This window comes from Mustelus asterias, unplaced genomic scaffold (assembly GCF_964213995.1).
Source record: "Mustelus asterias unplaced genomic scaffold, sMusAst1.hap1.1 HAP1_SCAFFOLD_453, whole genome shotgun sequence".
Lineage (NCBI taxonomy): Eukaryota > Metazoa > Chordata > Chondrichthyes > Carcharhiniformes > Triakidae > Mustelus > Mustelus asterias.
Window position 1 is genome coordinate 139,467 of NW_027590405.1, and position 19,928 is coordinate 159,394.

A 19,928-nucleotide genomic window follows, 5' to 3' on the forward strand; every position below is an offset into this window, starting at 1 on the left:
CTATATCTCGATTACAGTGCGTACTGACGGGTGTTTACACTGTGGTCTATATCTCTATTACAGTGCGGACTGACGGGTGTTTACACTGCGGTCTACATCCCAATTACAGTGCGTACTGACGGGTGTTTACACTGCGGTCTATATCTCTATTACAGTGCGTACTGACGGGTGTTTACACTGCGGTCTATATCTCTATTACAGTGCGTACTGACGGGTGTTTACACTGCGGTCTATATCCCTATTACAGTGCGTACTGACGGGTGTTTACACTGCGGTCTATATCCCTATTACAGTGCGTACTGACGGGTGTTCACACTGCGGTCTATATCTCTATTACACTGCGTACTGACGGGTGTTTCCACTGCGGTCTATATCCCTATTACAGTGCGTACTGACGGGTGTTTACACTGCGGTCTATATCTCTATTACAGTACGTACTGACGGGTGTTTACACTGCGGTCTATATCCCTATTACAGTGCGTACTGACGGGTGTTTACACTGCAGTCTATATCCCGATTACAGTGCGTACTGACGGGTGTTTACACTGCGGTCTATATCTCTATTACAGTGCGTACTGACGGGTGTTTACACTGCGGTCTATATCTCTATTACAGTGCGTACTGACGGGTGTTTACACTGCGGTCTATATACCTATTACAGTGCGTACTGACGGGTGTTTACACTGCGGTCTATATCCCTATTACAGTGCGTACTGACGGGTGTTTACACTGCGGTCTATATCTCTATTACACTGCGTACTGACGGGTGTTTACACTGCGGTCTATATCCCTATTACAGTGCGTACTGACGGGTGTTTACACTGCGGTCTATATCCCTATTACAGTGCATACTGACGGGTGTTTACACTGCGTCTATATCTCTATTACAGTGAGTACTGACGGGTGCTTACACTGTGGTCTATATCTCTATTACAGTGCGTACTGACGGGTGCTTACACTGCAGTCTATATCCCTATTACAGTGCGTACTAAAGGGTGTTTACACCGCGGTCTATATCTCCATTACAGTGCGTACTGACGGGTGTTTACACTGCAGTCTATATCCCTATTACAGTGCGTACTGACGGGTGTTTACACTGTGGTCTATATCTCTATTACAGTGCGTACTGACGGGTGTTTACACTGCGGTCTATATCCCTATTACAGTGCGTACTGACGGGTGTTTACACTGCGGTCTATATGTCTATTACAGTGCGTACTGACGTGTTTACACTGCGGTCTATATCTCTATTACAGTGCGTACTGACGGGTGTTTACACTGTGGTCTATATCTCTATTACAGTGCGTACTGACGGGTGTTTACACTGCGGTCTATATCCCTATTACAGTGCGTACTGACGGGTGTTTACACTGCGGTCTATATCTCTATTACAGTGCGTACTGACGGGTGTTTACACTGCGGTCTATATCTCTATTACAGTGCGTACTGACGGGTGTTTACACTGCGGTATATATCCCTATTACAGTGCGTACTGACGGGTGTTTACACCGCGGTCTATATCCCTATTACAGTGCGTACTGACGGGTGTTTACACTGCGGTCTATATCTCTATTACAGTGCGTACTGACGGGTGTTTACACTGCGGTCTATATCCCGATTACAGTGCGTACTGACGGGTGTTTACACTGCGGTCTATATCCCTATTACAGTGCGTACTGACGGGTGTTTACACTGCGGTCTATATCTCTATTACAGTGCGTACTGACGTGTTTACACTGCGGTCTATATCTCTATTAAAGTGCGTACTGACGGGTGTTTACACTGCGGTCTATATCTATTACAGTGCGTACTGACGTGTGTTTACACTGCGGTGTATATCCCTATTACAGTGCGTACTGACGGGTGTTTACACTGCGGTCTATATCCCTATTACAGTGCGTACTGACGGGTGTTTACACTGCGGTCTATATCTCTATTACAGTGCGTACTGACGGGTGTTTACACTGCGGTCTATATCTCTATTACAGTGCGTACTGACGGGTGTTTACACTGCGGTCTATATCTCTATTACACTGCGTACTGACGGGTGTTTACACTGCGGTTTATATCTCTATTACAGTGCGTACTGACGGGTGTTTACACTGCGGTCTATATCTCTATTACAGTGCGTACTGACGGGTGTTTACACTGCGGTCTATATCTCGATTACAGTGCGTACTGACAGGTGTTTACATTGCGGTCTATATCTCTATTACAGTGCGTACTGACGGGTGTTTACACTGCGGTCTATATCCCTATTACAGTGCGTACTGACGGGTGTTTACACTGCGGTCTATATCTCTATTACAGTGCGTACTGACGGGTGTTTACACTGCGGTCTATATCTCTATTACACTGCGTACTGACGGGTGTTTACACTGCGGTCTATATATCTATTACAGTGCGTACTGACGGGTGTTTACACTGCGGTCTATATCCCTATTACAGTGCGTACTGACGGGTGTTTACACAGCGGTCTATATCCCTGTTACAGTGCGTACTGACGGGTGTTTACACTGCGGTCGAAATCTCTATTACAGTGCGTACTGACGGGTGTTTACACTGCGGTCTATATCCCTATTACAGTGCGTACTGACGGGTGTTTACACTGCGGTCTATATCCCTATTACAGTGCGTACTGACGGGTGTTTACACTGCGGTCTATATCTCTATTACAGTGCGTACTGACGGGTGTTTACACTGCGGTCTATATCCCTATTACAGTGCATACTGACGGGTGTTTACTATGCGGTCTATATCTCTATTACAGTGCGTACTGACGGGTGTTTACACTGCGGTCTATATCCCTCTTACAGTGCGTACTGACGGGTGTTTACACTGCGGTCTATATCTCTATTACAGTGCGTACTGACGGGTGTTTACACTGCGGTCTATATCCCGATTACAGTGCGTACTGACGGGTGTTTACACTGCGGTCTATATCCCTATTACAGTGCGTACTGACGGGTGTTTACACTGCGGTCTATATCTCTATTACAGTGCGTACTGACGTGTTTACACTGCGGTCTATATCTCTATTAAAGTGCGTACTGACGGGTGTTTACACTGCGGTCTATATCTATTACAGTGCGTACTGACGTGTGTTTACACTGCGGTGTATATCCCTATTACAGTGCGTACTGACGGGTGTTTACACTGCGGTCTATATCCCTATTACAGTGCGTACTGACGGGTGTTTACACTGCGGTCTATATCTCTATTACAGTGCGTACTGACGGGTGTTTACACTGCGGTCTATATCTCTATTACAGTGCGTACTGACGGGTGTTTACACTGCGGTCTATATCTCTATTACACTGCGTACTGACGGGTGTTTACACTGCGGTTTATATCTCTATTACAGTGCGTACTGACGGGTGTTTACACTGCGGTCTATATCTCTATTACAGTGCGTACTGACGGGTGTTTACACTGCGGTCTATATCTCGATTACAGTGCGTACTGACAGGTGTTTACATTGCGGTCTATATCTCTATTACAGTGCGTACTGACGGGTGTTTACACTGCGGTCTATATCCCTATTACAGTGCGTACTGACGGGTGTTTACACTGCGGTCTATATCTCTATTACAGTGCGTACTGACGGGTGTTTACACTGCGGTCTATATCTCTATTACACTGCGTACTGACGGGTGTTTACACTGCGGTCTATATATCTATTACAGTGCGTACTGACGGGTGTTTACACTGCGGTCTATATCCCTATTACAGTGCGTACTGACGGGTGTTTACACAGCGGTCTATATCCCTGTTACAGTGCGTACTGACGGGTGTTTACACTGCGGTCGAAATCTCTATTACAGTGCGTACTGACGGGTGTTTACACTGCGGTCTATATCCCTATTACAGTGCGTACTGACGGGTGTTTACACTGCGGTCTATATCCCTATTACAGTGCGTACTGACGGGTGTTTACACTGCGGTCTATATCTCTATTACAGTGCGTACTGACGGGTGTTTACACTGCGGTCTATATCCCTATTACAGTGCATACTGACGGGTGTTTACTATGCGGTCTATATCTCTATTACAGTGCGTACTGACGGGTGTTTACACTGCGGTCTATATCCCTCTTACAGTGCGTACTGACGGGTGTTTACACTGCGGTCTATATCCCTATTACAGTGCGTACTGACGGGTGTTTACACTGCGGTCTATATCCCTATTACAGTGCGTACTGACGGGTGTTTACACTGCGGTCTATATCTCTATTACAGTGCGTACTGACGGGTGTTTACACTGCGGTCTATATCTCTATTACACTGCGTACTGACGGGTGTTTACACTGCGGTCTATATCTCTATTACAGTGCGTACTGACGGGTGTTTACACTGCGGTCTATATCTCTATTACAGTGCGTACTGACGGGTGTTTACACTGCGGTCTATATCTCTATTACAGTGCGTACTGACGGGTGTTTACACTGCGGCTTATATCCCTTTTACAGTGCGTACTGACGGGTGTTTACACTGCGGTCTGTCTCCCTATTACAGTGCGTACTGACGGGTGTTTACACTGCGGTCTATATCTCTATTACAGTGCGTACTGACGGGTGTTTACACTGCGGTCTATATCTCTATTACAGTGCGTATTGACGGGTGTTTACACTGCGGTCTATATCTCTATTACAGTGCGTACTGACGGGTGTTTACACTGCGGTCTATATCCCTATTACAGTGCGTACTGACGGGTGTTTACACTGCGGTCTATATCTCTATTACAGTGCGTACTGACGGGTGTTTACACTGCGGTCTATATCCCTATTACAGTGCGTACTGACGCGTGTTTACACTGCGGTCTATATCTCTATTACAGTGCGTACTGACGGGTGTTTACACTGCGGTCTATATCCCTATTACAGTGCGTACTGACGGGTGTTTACACTGCGGTCTATATCCCTATTACAGTGCGTACTGACGCGTGTTTACACTGCGGTCTATATCTCTATTACAGTGCGTACTGACGGGTGTATACACTGCGGTCTATATCTCTATTACAGTGCATACTGACGGGTGTTTACACTGCGGTCGATTTCCCTATTACAGTGCGTACTGACGGGTGTTTACACTGCGGTCTATATCCCTATTACAGTGCGTACGGACGGGTGTTTACACTGCGGTCTATATCTCTATTACAGTGCGTACTGACGGGTGTTTACACTGCGGTCTATATCACTATTACAGTGCATACTGACGGGTGTTTACACCGCGGTCTATATCCCTATTACAGTGCGTACTGACGGGTGTTTACACTGCGGTCTATATCTCTATTACAGTGCGTACTGACGGGTGTTTACACTGCGGTCTATATCCCTATTACAGTGCGTACTGACGGGTGTTTACACTGCGGTCTATATCCCTATTACAGTGCGTACTGACGGGTGTTTACACTGCGGTCTATATCCCTATTACAGTGCGTACTGACGGGTGTTTACACTGCGGTCTATATCTCTATTACAGTGCGTACTGACGGGTGTTTACACCGCGGTCTATATCCCTATTACAGTGCGTACTGACGGGTGTTTACACTGCGGTCTATATCTCTATTACAGTGCGTACTGACGGGTGTTTACACTGCGGTCTATATCTCTATTACAGTGCGTACTGACGGGTGTTTACACTGCGGTCTATATCTCTATTACAGTGCGTACTGACGGGTGTTTACACTGCGGTCTATATCTCTATTACAGTGCGTACTGACGGGTGTTTACACCGCGGTCTATATCTCTATTACAGTGCGTACTGACGGGTGTTTACACTGCGGTCTATATCCCTATTACAGTGCGTACTGACGGGTGTTTACACTGCGGTCTATATCCCTATTACAGTGCGTACTGACGGGTGTTTACACTGCGGTCTATATCCCTATTACAGTGCGTACTGACGGGTGTTTACACTGCGGTCTATATCTCTATTACAGTGCGTACTGACGGGTGTTTACACCGCGGTCTATATCCCTATTACAGTGCGTACTGACGGGTGTTTACACCGCGGTCTATATCTCTATTACAGTGCGTACTGACAGGTGTTTACACCGCGGTCTATATCCCTATTACAGTGCGTACTGACGGGTGTTTACACTGCGGTCTATATCCCTATTACAGTGCGTACTGACGGGTGTTTACACCGCGGTCTATATCCCTATTACAGTGCGTACTGACGGGTGTTTACACTGCGGTCTATATCTCTATTACAGTGCGTACTGACGGGTGTTTACACTGCGGTCTATATCTCTATTACAGTGCGTACTGACGGGTGTTTACACTGCGGTCTATATCCCTATTACAGTGCGCACTGACGGGTTTTTACACTGCGGTCTATATCCCTATTATAGTGCGTACTGATGGGTGTTTACACTGCGGTCTATATCCCTATTACAGTGCGTACTGACGGGTGTTTACACTGCGGTCTATATCTCTATTACAGTGCGTACTGACGGGTGTTTACACTGCGGTCTATATCTCTATTACAGTGCGTACTGACGGGTGTTTACACTGCGGTCTATATCTCTATTACAGTGCGTACTGACGGGTGTTTACACCGCGGTCTATATCTCTATTACAGTGCGTACTGACGGGTGTTTACACTGCGGTCTATATCCCTATTACAGTGCGTACTGACGGGTGTTTACACTGCGGTCTATATCCCTATTACAGTGCGTACTGACGGGTGTTTACACTGCGGTCTATATCCCTATTACAGTGCGTACTGACGGGTGTTTACACTGCGGTCTATATCTCTATTACAGTGCGTACTGACGGGTGTTTACACCGCGGTCTATATCCCTATTACAGTGCGTACTGACGGGTGTTTACACCGCGGTCTATATCTCTATTACAGTGCGTACTGACGGGTGTTTACACTGCGGTCTATATCCCTATTACAGTGCGTACTGACGGGTGTTTACACTGCGGTCTATATCCCTATTACAGTGCGTACTGACGGGTGTTTACACCGCGGTCTATATCCCTATTACAGTGCGTACTGACGGGTGTTTACACTGCGGTCTATATCTCTATTACAGTGCGTACTGACGGGTGTTTACACTGCGGTCTATATCTCTATTACAGTGCGTACTGACGGGTGTTTACACTGCGGTCTATATCACTATTACAGTGCGCACTGACGGGTGTTTACACTGCGGTCTATATCCCTATTATAGTGCGTACTGATGGGTGTTTACACTGCGGTCTGTATCTCTATTACTGTGCGTACTGACGGGTGTTTACACTGCGGTCTGTATCTCTATTACAGTGCGTACTGACGGGTGTTTACACCGCGGTCTATATCCCTATTACAGTGCGTACTGACGGGTGTTTACACTGCAGTCTATATCTCTATTACAGTGCGTACTGACGGATGTTTACACTGCGGTCTATATCTCTATTACAGTGCGTACTGACGGGTGTTTACACTGCGGTCTATATCCCTATTACAGTGCGCACTGACGGGTGTTTACACTGCGGTCTATATCCCTATTATAGTGCGTACTGACGGGTGTTTACACTGCGGTCTCTATCCCGATTACAGTGCGTACTGACGGGTGTTTACACTGCGGTCTATATCCCTATTACAGTGCGTACTGATGGGTGTTTACACTGCGGTCTATATCTCTATTACTGTGCGTACTGACGGGTGTTTACACTGCGGTCTGTATCTCTATTACAGTGCGTACTGACGGGTGTTTACACTGCGGTCTATATCCCTATTACAGTGCGTACTGACGGGTGTTTACACTGCAGTCTATATCTCTATTACAGTGCGTACTGACGGATGTTTACACTGCGGTCTATATCCCTATTACAGTGCGTACTGATGGGTGTTTACACTGCGGTCTATATCCCTATTACAGTGCGTACAGACGGGTGTTTACACTGCGGTCTATATCTCTATTACAGTGCGTACTGACGGGTGTTTACACTGCGGTCTATATCCCTCTTACAGTGCGTACTGACGGGTGTTTACACTGCGGTCTCTATCTCTATTACAGTGCGTACTGACGGGTGTTTACGCTGCGGTCTATATCCCTATTACAGTGCGTACTGACGGGTGTTTACACTGCTGTCTATATCCCTATTACAGTGCGTACTGACGGGTGTTTACACTGCGGTCTATATCTCTATTACAGTGCGTACTGACGGGTGTTTACACCGCGGTCTCTATCTCTATTACAGTGCGTACTGACGGGTGTTTACGCTGCGGTCTATATCCCTATTACAGTGCGTACTGACGGGTGTTTACACTGCGGTCTATATCCCTATTACAGTGCGTACTGACTGGTGTTTACACTGCGGTCTATATCCCTATTACAGTGCGTACTGATGGGTGTTTACACTGCGGTCTATATCTCTATTACAGTGCGTACTGACGGGTGTTTACACTGCGGTCTATATCCCTATTACAGTGCGTACTGACGGGTGTTTACACTGTGGTCTATATATCTATTACAGTGCGTACTGACGGGTGTTTACACTGCGGTCTATATCCCTATTACAGTGCGTACTGACGGGTGTTTACACTGCGGTCTATATCTCTATTACAGTGCGAACTGACGGGTGTTTACACTGCGGTCTATATCTCTATTACAGTGCGTACTGACGAGTGTTTACACATGCGGTCTATATCTCTATTACAGTGCGTACTGACGGGTGTTTACACTGCGGTCTATATCTCTATTACAGTGCGTACTGACGGGTGTTTACACTGCGGTCTATATCTCTATTACAGTGCGTACTGAAGGGTGTTTACACTGCGGTCTATATCCCTATTACAGTGCGTGCTGACGGGTGTTTACACTGCGGTCTATATCCCTATTACAGTGCGTACTGACGGGTGTTTACACTGCGGTCTATATCTCTATTACAGTGCGTACTGACGGGTGTTTACACTGCGGTCTATATCCCTATTACAGTGCGTACTGACGGGTGTTTACACTGCGGTCTATATCCCTATTACAGTGCGTACTGACGGGTGTTTACACTGCGGTCTCTATCCCGATTACAGTGCGTACTGACGGGTGTTTACACTGCGGTCTATATCCCTATTACAGTGCGTACTGATGGGTGTTTACACTGCGGTCTATATCTCTATTACTGTGCGTACTGACGGGTGTTTACACTGCGGTCTGTATCTCTATTACAGTGCGTACTGACGGGTGTTTACACTGCGGTCTATATCCCTATTACAGTGCGTACTGACGGGTGTTTACACTGCAGTCTATATCTCTATTACAGTGCGTACTGACGGATGTTTACACTGCGGTCTATATCCCTATTACAGTGCGTACTGATGGGTGTTTACACTGCGGTCTATATCCCTATTACAGTGCGTACTGACGGGTGTTTACACTGCGGTCTATATCTCTATTACAGTGCGTACTGACGGGTGTTTACACTGCGGTCTATATCCCTCTTACAGTGCGTACTGACGGGTGTTTACACTGCGGTCTATATCTCTATTACAGTGCGTACTGACGGGTGTTTACGCTGCGGTCTATATCCCTATTACAGTGCGTACTGACGGGTGTTTACACTGCTGTCTATATCCCTATTACAGTGCGTACTGACGGGTGTTTACACTGCGGTCTATATCTCTATTACAGTGCGTACTGACGGGTGTTTACACCGCGGTCTCTATCTCTATTACAGTGCGTACTGACGGGTGTTTACGCTGCGGTCTATATCCCTATTACAGTGCGTACTGACGGGTGTTTACACTGCGGTCTATATCCCTATTACAGTGCGTACTGACTGGTGTTTACACTGCGGTCTATATCCCTATTACAGTGCGTACTGATGGGTGTTTACACTGCGGTCTATATCTCTATTACAGTGCGTACTGACGGGTGTTTACACTGCGGTCTATATCCCTATTACAGTGCGTACTGACGGGTGTTTACACTGTGGTCTATATCTCTATTACAGTGCGTACTGACGGGTGTTTACACTGCGGTCTATATCCCTATTACAGTGCGTACTGACGGGTGTTTACACTGCGGTCTATATCTCTATTACAGTGCGAACTGACGGGTGTTTACACTGCGGTCTATATCTCTATTACAGTGCGTACTGACGAGTGTTTACACATGCGGTCTATATCTCTATTACAGTGCGTACTGACGGGTGTTTACACTGCGGTCTATATCTCTATTACAGTGCGTACTGACGGGTGTTTACACTGCGGTCTATATCTCTATTACAGTGCGTACTGAAGGGTGTTTACACTGCGGTCTATATCCCTATTACAGTGCGTGCTGACGGGTGTTTACACTGCGGTCTATATCCCTATTACAGTGCGTACTGACGGGTGTTTACACTGCGGTCTATATCCCTATTACAGTGCGTACTGACGGGTGTTTACACTGCGGTCTATATCCCTATTACAGTGCGTACTGACGGGTGTTTACACTGCGGTCTATATCCCTATTACAGTGCGTACTGGCGGGTGTTTACACTGCGGTCTTTACCTGTAACATTGGGAAACTTACTTCTGGCGAATGTGGTCTGCACAGCCCTCTGCCAACACAGCCATACTCATCAGGCCTGCCTTCCTTTCATATGGATTATCACTCCTCAGTGCTGGCTCCATCAGAGGAGTCTATCGGAGAGAAACAGAGAGAGATAGGGAGAGACATCTTACCAGATCAGGTTAGGAGCGACTGGCAGTGGGGACACAGATGTTGCAGCAAAACCTCCTGCACATGGGGGCAAATTCCAGCCGGAATTTACACCTCCCTTTCCAGGGCGACATCGGGGCAAACTGCTTTGTGCCAGGTCTCTCCCGATAATGATCCCTGGGGCACAGCGCGATGCCATCAGCTCTATGGTATCTCACCCAAGGAAGAGATCATGCTTCCCAGGTCCACATACATTGTTTTAAACCCCAGTCGTCTCCGCAAAGCACGAGAGCCCCTTGCCCAAAGCCACAAACACAACTTGAGAATTGCTCTAACATGAAGAAAAGTCAGCAGGTCTGACAGCATCCGGTGGAGACAGAATAGAGGCAACATTTCACAAGTGTTGGACCCTGCGGTTTTGATTTGATTTATTGTCACGTGTTAACATAATAAAAAGTATTGTTTCTTGCGCGCTATACAAAGCATACCATTCATAGAGAAGGAAAGGAGAGAGTGCAGAACGTAGTGTTACAGTCATAGCTAGGGTGTAGAGAAAGATCAACTTATTGCGAGGTAGGTCCATTCAAAAGTCTGACAGCAGCAGCGAAGAATCATAGAAACCCTACAGTACAGAAAGAGGCCATTTGGCCCATCGAGTCTGCACCGACCACAATCCCACCCAGGCCCTACTCCCATATCCCTACATATTTACCCACTAATCCCTCTAACCTACACATCTCAGGACACTAAGGGGTAATTTAGCATGGACAATAAACCTAACCCGCACATCTTTGGACTGTGGGAGGAAACCGGAGCACCTGGAGGAAACCCACGCAGACACGAGGGGAATGTGCAAACTCCACACAGACAGTGACCCAAGCCGGGAATCGAACCCAGGCTCCTGGAGCTGTGAAGCAGCAGCGCTAACCACTGTAAGCTGTTCTTCAGTCGGTTGCTATGTGACCTCAGACTTTTCTATCTTTTTCCCCGATGGAAGGTGGAAGAGAGAATGTCCAAGGTGCGTGGGGTCCTTAATTATACTGGCTGCTTTTCCCGAGGCAGTGGGAAGTGTAGACAGAGTCGATGGATGGGAGGCTGGTTTGCGTGATGGATTGGGCTGCGAAATAGCCTTCGATACGGGAAGTTCCAGCATGGATTTCCAATATCCTTTATCCACCATCCAGCTCTGTGGCCTTGCCCTCCTTCATTCCCTGCATGGCCAAAACCAGGTCGCTGGCTTCCCTCCCAACCCTATAGTCTGATCTCCAGATATCCCCAAATACAGATCAATGCTGGCTTCCCTCCCAACCCCACACCCATCATCTCCAGATACCCTCAACCAACCTCCTTCGCTATCCTCCTTGATCTGCATTCTGCCCGTTTGATACATAAGCAGGGGCAACAACACCTCCTCCACGATCATCTGTGTGGGTGGCACAGTGGTTGGCATTGCTGCCTCACAGCGCAAGGATTCGATTCCCGGCTTGGGTCACTGTCTGTGCGGGCGTCTGCACTTTCTCCCAGTGTCTGCGTGGGTTTCCTCCCACAGTCCAAAGGTGTGTGGGGAAGGAGCATTGGCCGTGCTAAATTCTCCCTCAGTGTACCCGAACAGGCGCGAGTAGAATTTCAGAGTGGCTTCATTGCAGTGTTAATGCGAGCCTTACTTGTGACGAATAAATAAACTTTAACTTTAATCCTCAACACCGGTGCCCCACAAGGCTGTGTTCTCAGCCCCCTACTATACTCCTTATACACCTCTGACTGTGCGGCCAAATTCCCCTCCAATTCGATTTTCAAGTTTGCTGACGACACCACTGTCGTGGGTCGGATCTCAAACAATGACGAGACAGAGAACAGGAATGAGATAGAGAATCTGGTGAACTGGTGCAGCAACAATAATCTCTCCCTCAATGTCAACAAAACAAAGGAGATTGTCATCGACTTCAGGAAGCGTAAAGGAGAACATGCCCCTGTCTACATCAACGGGGACGAAGTAGAAAGGGTCGAGAGCTTCATGTTTTTAGGTGTCCAGATCACCAACAACCTGTCCTGGTCCCCCCGATGCCGACACTATAGTTAAGAAAGCCCACCAATGCCTCTACTTCCTCAGAAGACTAAGAAAATTTGTCATGTCAGCTACGACTCTCACCAACTTTCACAGATGCCCCATAGAAAGCATTCTTTCTGGGTGTATCACAGCTCGGTCTGGGGCTCCTGCTCTGCCCAAGACCGCAAGGAACTACAAAAGGTCGTGAATGTAGCCCAATCCATCACGCAAACCAGCCTCCCATCCATTGACTCTGTCTACACTTCCCGCTGCCTCGGGGAAAAGCAGCCGGCATAATTAAGGACCCCCCCCACGCACCCCGGACATTCTCTCTTCCACCTTCTTCCGTCGGGGAAAAAGATACAAAAGTCTGAGGTCACGTACCGACCGACTCAAGAACAGCTTCTTCCCTGCTGCTGTCAGACTTTTGAATGGACCTACCTCGCACTGAGTTGATCTTTCTCTACACCCTAGCTATGACTGTAACACTACATTCTGCACTCTCTCCTTTCCTTCTCTATGAACGGTATGCTTTGTCTGTATAGCGCGCAAGGAACAATACTTTTCACTGTATCCCAATACATGTGACAATAATAAATCAAATCAAATCAATCAAAGGAGAACAAAGAAAATTACAGCACAGGAACAGGTCCTTCGGCCCTCCAAGCCTGCACCGACCATGCTGCCCCGACTGAACTAAAACCCCCTACCCTTCCGGGGACCGTATCCCTCTATTCCCATCCCATTCATGTATTTGTCCAGACGCCCCTTAAAACTCACTATCGTATCCGCTTCCACTCCCTCCCCCGGCAGCGAGTTCCAGGCACCCACCACCCTCTGTGTAAAAAAACTTGCCTCGTACATCTCCTTTAAACCTTGCCCCTCGCACCTTAAACCTGTGCCCCCCCTAGTAATTGACTCTTCCACCCTGGGGAAAAAGCTTCTGACTATCCACTCTGTCCATGCCCCTCATAATCTTGTAGACTTCTGTCAGGTCTCCCCTCAACCTCCGTCGTTCCAGTGAGAACAAACCAAGTTTCTCCAACCTCTCCTCATAGTTAATGCCCTCCATACCAGGCAACATCCTGGTAAATCTTTTCTGTACCCTCTCCAAAGCCTCCACATCCTTCTGGTAGTGCGGCGACCAGAATTGGACACTATATTCCAATCGATCAGTTTGTGGGTTACAGGAATGAAGTTACCCTGCCTCTCTCCATCAGATCTCAGCATCCATCTCCGTGTCATCAGCAGCTTGCTGAAGTTACAATATGGGCAAGTGAACACCAGGAAGATTAAAGATACAGGGCGGGGTTCTCCCATCTCGCCCGGGGCCCACCCAAGCTGCCAGCAGGAATTTGGCACTCGCTCAAAACTCCGTTCACCAGAGAATCCCAGCCGGGGACGAGGTTGGAGGTTTCTGATGGCAGCTTCCAGTCCCCTTAAGAAGCGAGCTGCCGGGAGCCAGGAACATCCTCGGCTTTACTTGGTGTCCTGTTTGACCCAGAGGTGAGCTTTCCTTTTGAATTTGTTTATGGGACGTGGGTGTCGCTGGCTGGGGCGGGGCACGGTGGCACAGTGGGTTAGCACTGCTGCCTCGCGGCGCTGGGGACCCGGGTTCGATTCCCGGCGAGGGTCACTGTCTGTGTGGAGTCTGCACGTTCGCCCCGTGTCTGCGTGGGTTTCATAGTCAGAGGTTTAGAGCATGGAAACAGGCCCTTCGGCCCAACTTGTCCAATCCACCCATTTTTTTTCAAACCCTGAAGCTCGTCCCAATTGCCCGCGTTTGGCCCATATCCCTCTATACCCATCGTACCCATGTAACTGTCTAAACGCTTTTTAAAAGACAAAATTGTACCCGCCTCTACTACTGCCTCTGGCAGCTCGTTCCAGACACTCACCACCCTCTGTGTGAAAAAATTGCCCCTCTGGACCCTTCTGTATCTCTCCCCTCTCACCTTAAACCTATACCCTCTAGTTTTAGACTCCCCTACCTTTGGGAAAAGATATTGACTATCTCTCTGATCTGTGCCCCTCATTATTTTATAGACCTCTATAAGATCACCCCTCAGCCTCCTACGCTCCAGAGAAAAAAGTCCCAGTCTATCCAGCCTCTCCTTATAACTCAAACCATCAAGTCCCGGTAGCATCCTAGTAAATCTTTTCTGCACTCTTTCTAGTTTAATAATATCCTTTCTATAATAGGGTGACCAGAACTGTACACAGTATTCCAAGTATGGCCTTACCAATGTCTTGTACAACTTCAACAAGACGTCCCAACTCCTGTATTCAATGTTCTGACCGATGAAACCAAGCATGCCGAATGCCTTCTTCACCACTCATGCTCCAGTTTCCTCCCACAGTCCGAAAGACGTGCTGGTTAGGGGCATTGGGCTGTGCTATATTTAGCATGGCCAATCCACCTAACATACACATCTTTGGACACTAAGGGGACAATTTAGCATGGCCAATCCCCTTAAGTACAGATCCCGGGACACTAAGGGGCAATTTAGCACGGCCAATAAACCTAACTCGCACGCCTTTGGACTGTGGGAGGAAACCGGAGCACCCGGAGGAAACCCACGCAGACACGGGGAGAACGTGCAGACTCTGCACAGACAGTGACCCAAGCTGGGAATCAAACCCAGATCCCTGGGGCTGTGAGGCAGCAGTGCTAACCACTGTGCCGCCTCTCCTGGTGTAAGTTTCCTCCAACTCCCTTCCGCACGCAACGTCAGCCCCTCTGACATCCTCGCTTCTGGGCCATCTTCTCTTTGCTGACCCCTGACCCCTACATGATTGCGTCAATCCTTTGCGCTCTGGGCAGTTCTGCCCCTATTGCAGGGTGAGAGAGTCAAGCATCTATCCCCTGGCCCACACACCACAGTCGCATTTCAACTCACCAGCTGGGAAAACAGTTTCTCTGGAGGCAGATGGAGGGCTAGCGTGTCGATTACCTGGGAGAGAGAGAGAGAGGAGACAGATATTTCAGACTGCTGTCCAAATCTAGCCAAATTCAAATTCACCAAGGGTCCCTCCCTCAGAGTCGATGGAGCTGGGATGTTTTGATGCCTTTGTGGATAACTTCAAGGGTGAACACATTCAGACACCATGCTCAGAGGTACTGCCGTGCCTGTTTAAACACCAGCCGCAGACACGGTTCCAAGGTTCCTCGGCAAAGATGATGGCCTCGATTCTCCTGGCACGCTGCGCTCATTTTTTTAGCCGAGAGAATCACGTGTCGGCCGATTAGCGGGATTCCCGCTAACGGTCGTGCTGCGCTTCCGTCTCCCAGGGCCAGATTCCCAGCGGCGTCTGCGCGACACCGGAAATCGGCTGTAAGGCGGGCCGAGGACTGAATTCTCTGGGCCTGCCAACCTCTCCCACCCCGCCAGAGCCTTTCACTCCAGCAGGGATCACCATAGCTCCCCACTTTCAGGGAACGAGCAGCCCAACCTCACTGGAGAGAAGGAGGGTCCATTGGGGCCCGGCAGGGGGTCGGGCGGTGGGTGGGTGGTGGGCACCCTGGCACTGCCCCAGGGGCAAAGTGCCCCTGCACAGGGGGCACCCTGGCCCAGCCCATCGGGCATGGGGCAGAGCCAAGGGGGCGGGGGGTCCTTGTTGCCACACTGCCATTGGGATTGATTGGGGCAGGAGGGAGGCCGGTGATCGGGCAGGGCTGGGAGTAGAGAGGGGGCATCCTGCAGAGGACTGCACTGCGGGGTGGGAGGGCGTGGAGATCGTGGCAGATTGGGACGGGGGGGGGGGGGGGGGGAAGCATGCCTGAAAATGGTCGGGGGGGGGATGCGGCGGCACTGCAGGGGTCTCGCTGGCCAGCAAACAGGAGGCTGACAGATCGGGGCCACTTCACAGGCCCAAGAGGCCCGCTGGTTCCAGACTCCTGGGCGGGAATAAGCCCCGTCCCCTGAAATCTAATGATATTCACGTTGGTGGCCTTTGCTTTGCACAGAGGGTGGGAGAACGCAAGAACATCAGAACCAGGAGCAGGAGTAGGCCATCCGGCCCCTCGAGCCTGCTCCGCCATTCAATAAGATCATGGCTGATCTTTTTGTGGACTCAGCTCCACTGACCCGCCCGCCCACCATAACCCTTAATTCCTTCACTGTTCAAAAATCTATCCATCCTTGCCTTAAAAACATTCAATTATTCAACAATCATTCAGAGATTCGAGTCTGAACTCCCACTGGAAAAACCAGCGGGAATTACTCCAGTTTTCCCGCGAATTCGCCACTCAATGTTTTGGGGAGAATTCCAGCCCAGGTATCGGTAACACAAACTGAGCTGAGTGGGATCATGCTGCCAAACCCACAGCGGTTTTGCCGTCCTCCGTCTGAGAATGATCCGTCAGTACAATGTTATCCAACAGTTCGTCTGCGGTCTTTATTCAGAGGATCAACACTCACAACAGGGTGTGTGTACAGCAACTGCATAATGCCCCATCGCCCACAGTGCGGCGCTCCCTCAGCACTGACCCTCCCACAGTGCGGCACTCTCTCAGCACCAACCCTCGCACAGTGAGACCCTCCCACAGTGCGGCGCTCCCTCAGCACCGACCCTCCCACAGTGCGGCGCTGTCTCAGCACCGACCCTCCCACAGTGCGGCGCTCCCTCAACACCGACCCTCCCACAGTGCGGCGCTGTCTCAGCACTGACCCTCCCACAGTGCGGCGCTCCCTCAGCACTGACCCTCCCACAGTGCGGCGCTCCCTCAGCACTGACCCTCCCACAGTGCGGCGCTCCCTCAGCACTGACCCTCCCACAGTGCGGCGCTCCCTCAGCACTGACCCTCCCACAGTGCGGCGCTCCCTCAGCACTGATCCTCCCACAGTGTGGCGCTCCCTCAGCACTGACCCTCCCACAGTGCGGCGCTCCCTCAGCACTGACCCTCCCACAGTGCGGCGCTCCCTCAGCACTGACCCTCCCACAGTGCGGCGCTCCCTCAGCACTGATCCTCCCACAGTGCGGCGCTCCCTCAGCACTGACCCTCCCACAGTGCGGCGCTCCCTCAGCACTGACCATCCCACAGTGCAGCACTCCCTCAGCACTGACCCTCCCGCAGTGCGGCGCTCCCTCAGCACTGACCCTCCCACAGTGCAGCACGCCCTCAGCACTGACCCTCCCACAGTGCGGCGCTCCCTCAGCACCGACCCTCCCACAGTGCGGCGCTCCCTCAGCATCGACCCTCACACAGTGCGGCGCTCCCTCAGCACTGACCCTCCCACAGTGCGGCGCTCCCTCAGCACTGACCCTCCCACAGTGCGGCGCTCCCTCAGCACTGACCCTCCCACAGTGCGGCGCTCCCTCAGCACTGACCCTCCCACAGTGCGGCACTCCCTCAGCACTGACCCTCCCACAGTGCGGTGCTCCCTCAGCACCGACCCTCCCAGTGCGGCGCTCCCTCAGCACTGACCCTCCCACAGTGCGGCGCTCCCTCAGCACTGACCCTCCCACAGTGCGGCGCTCCCTCAGCACCGACCCTCCCACAGTGCAGCGCTCCCTCAGCACCGACCCTCCCACAGTGCGGCGCTCCCTCAGCACTGACCCTCCCACAGTGCAGCGCTCCCTCAGCACTGACCCTCCCACAGTGCGGCACTCCCTCAGCACTGACCCTCCCACAGTGCGGCGCTCCCTCAGCGCTGACCCTCCCACAGTGCGGCGCTCCCTCAGCACTGACCCTCCCACAGTGCGGCGCTCCCTCAGCGCTGACCCTCCCACAGTGCAGCACTCCCTCAGCACTGACCCTTACTCAATTCTGACCCTCCACCTGTGCGACCCTTTCTCAGTAGCAATCTGTCGGCAGTGCAGCACTCCCTCAGCACCGGCACCGCAGTGCTGTGCCTGAGTGATTTGCTCTGGTCTCTGAAGTGAGTCTTCATCCCAGGGTGCTGAGCACTCAACCACCTCAGCATTAAGCTCCTGTCGGGTGGTCTATTGGACATTTGGCTGGACAGAGTCACTTCAGCACAGGGCCCTGTTGGATTCTGTTCCCAGGGCCAATATTCCTCTCCGCACCCAGGTACCTGCGCAGAGAAGTGTTTCGGGGTCTGGGCTTCCACCTCATCCTCGATGTCATCTTCCAGATCCAGATCCTCGGGGTCCATCTCTCCCTCGGGTGGGGGCGCACACATGATGGGGTAGAGCACGTTCAGGACGCTGGGGAGCAGCTTTTGCTTCATGATGGCCTGTTCGGGTGAGAGGAAAAGCATTGGCTGAGAATCGGGCTGCCTTGACCTCGGTTAACACGCTGGAGACAACTTGGGGCAACGACCAAAGGGCCTGCAATGAGACGCTGTTTCCTACAGAGTTCAAACATCCAGAGGCTTTTCTGTGCATCACAAGCCTGGTCACAGAGATTGATCTGAAGCACTATATTGAAGGAGACACGCAGAGAGGGAGAGAGACTAATCGGGCCTCGGAGGCAGAGGGTCTGGGGGAGCACCAAAGGCCACAGAGAGTGGAGATAGAGTCATAGAGGTTTGCTGCATGGAAACAGGCCCTTCAGTCCAACTTGTCCATACCGCCCAGTTTTAACCACTAAACTAGTCCCAATTACCCGCGTTTGGCCCATATCCCTCTCTCCCAATCATCATAGAAATCATAGAAACCCTACAGTACAGAAAGAGGCCATTCGGACCATCGAGTCTGCACCGACCACAATCCCACCCAGGCCCTACCCCCATATCCCTAAATATTTTACGCGGTAATCTCTCTAACCTACGCATCCCAGGACACTAAGGGGCAATTTTAGCATGGCCAATCAACCTAACCCGCACATCTTTGGACTGTGGGAGGAAACCGGAGCACCCGGAGGAAACCCACGCAGACACGAGGAGAATGTGCAAATTCCACCCAGACAGTGACCCAAGCCGGGAATCGAACCCAGGTCCCTGGAGCTGTGAAGCAGCAGTGCTAACCACTGTGCTACCGTGCCGCCCACTCAGATCAATCTTTTCCCAAAGGTAGGGGAGTCTAAAACTAGAGGGCATAGGTTTAAGGTGAGAGGAGAGAGATACAAAAGTGTCCAGAGGGGCAATTGTTTCACACAGAGGGTGGTGAGTGTCTGGAACGAGCTGCCAGAGGCAGTAGTAGAGGCGGGTACAATTTTGCCTTTTAAAAAGCATTTAGACAATTACAGGGATAAGATGGGTATAGAGGGATATGGGCCAAACGCGGGCAATTGGGACGAGCTTACGGGTTTAAAAAGGGGCGGCATGGACAGGATGGGCTG

General features: G+C 50.4%; 1 protein-coding gene across 1 annotated transcript in view; it reads right to left on the reverse strand.

The window, feature by feature from the left end:
- ipo4 (importin 4) overlaps positions 1–19,928 on the reverse strand; it is a 197,093-nt gene that overhangs the window by 136,676 nt on the left and 40,489 nt on the right. Inside the window, exons 10-12 of the mRNA XM_078204800.1 lie at positions 18,721–18,882; positions 15,583–15,636; positions 10,507–10,616 (exon numbers count right to left, since the gene is read on the reverse strand). Of these exons, the coding sequence (XP_078060926.1) occupies positions 10,507–10,616; positions 15,583–15,636; positions 18,721–18,882 (326 nt within the window). The remainder of the gene's footprint in view (positions 1–10,506; positions 10,617–15,582; positions 15,637–18,720; positions 18,883–19,928) is intronic.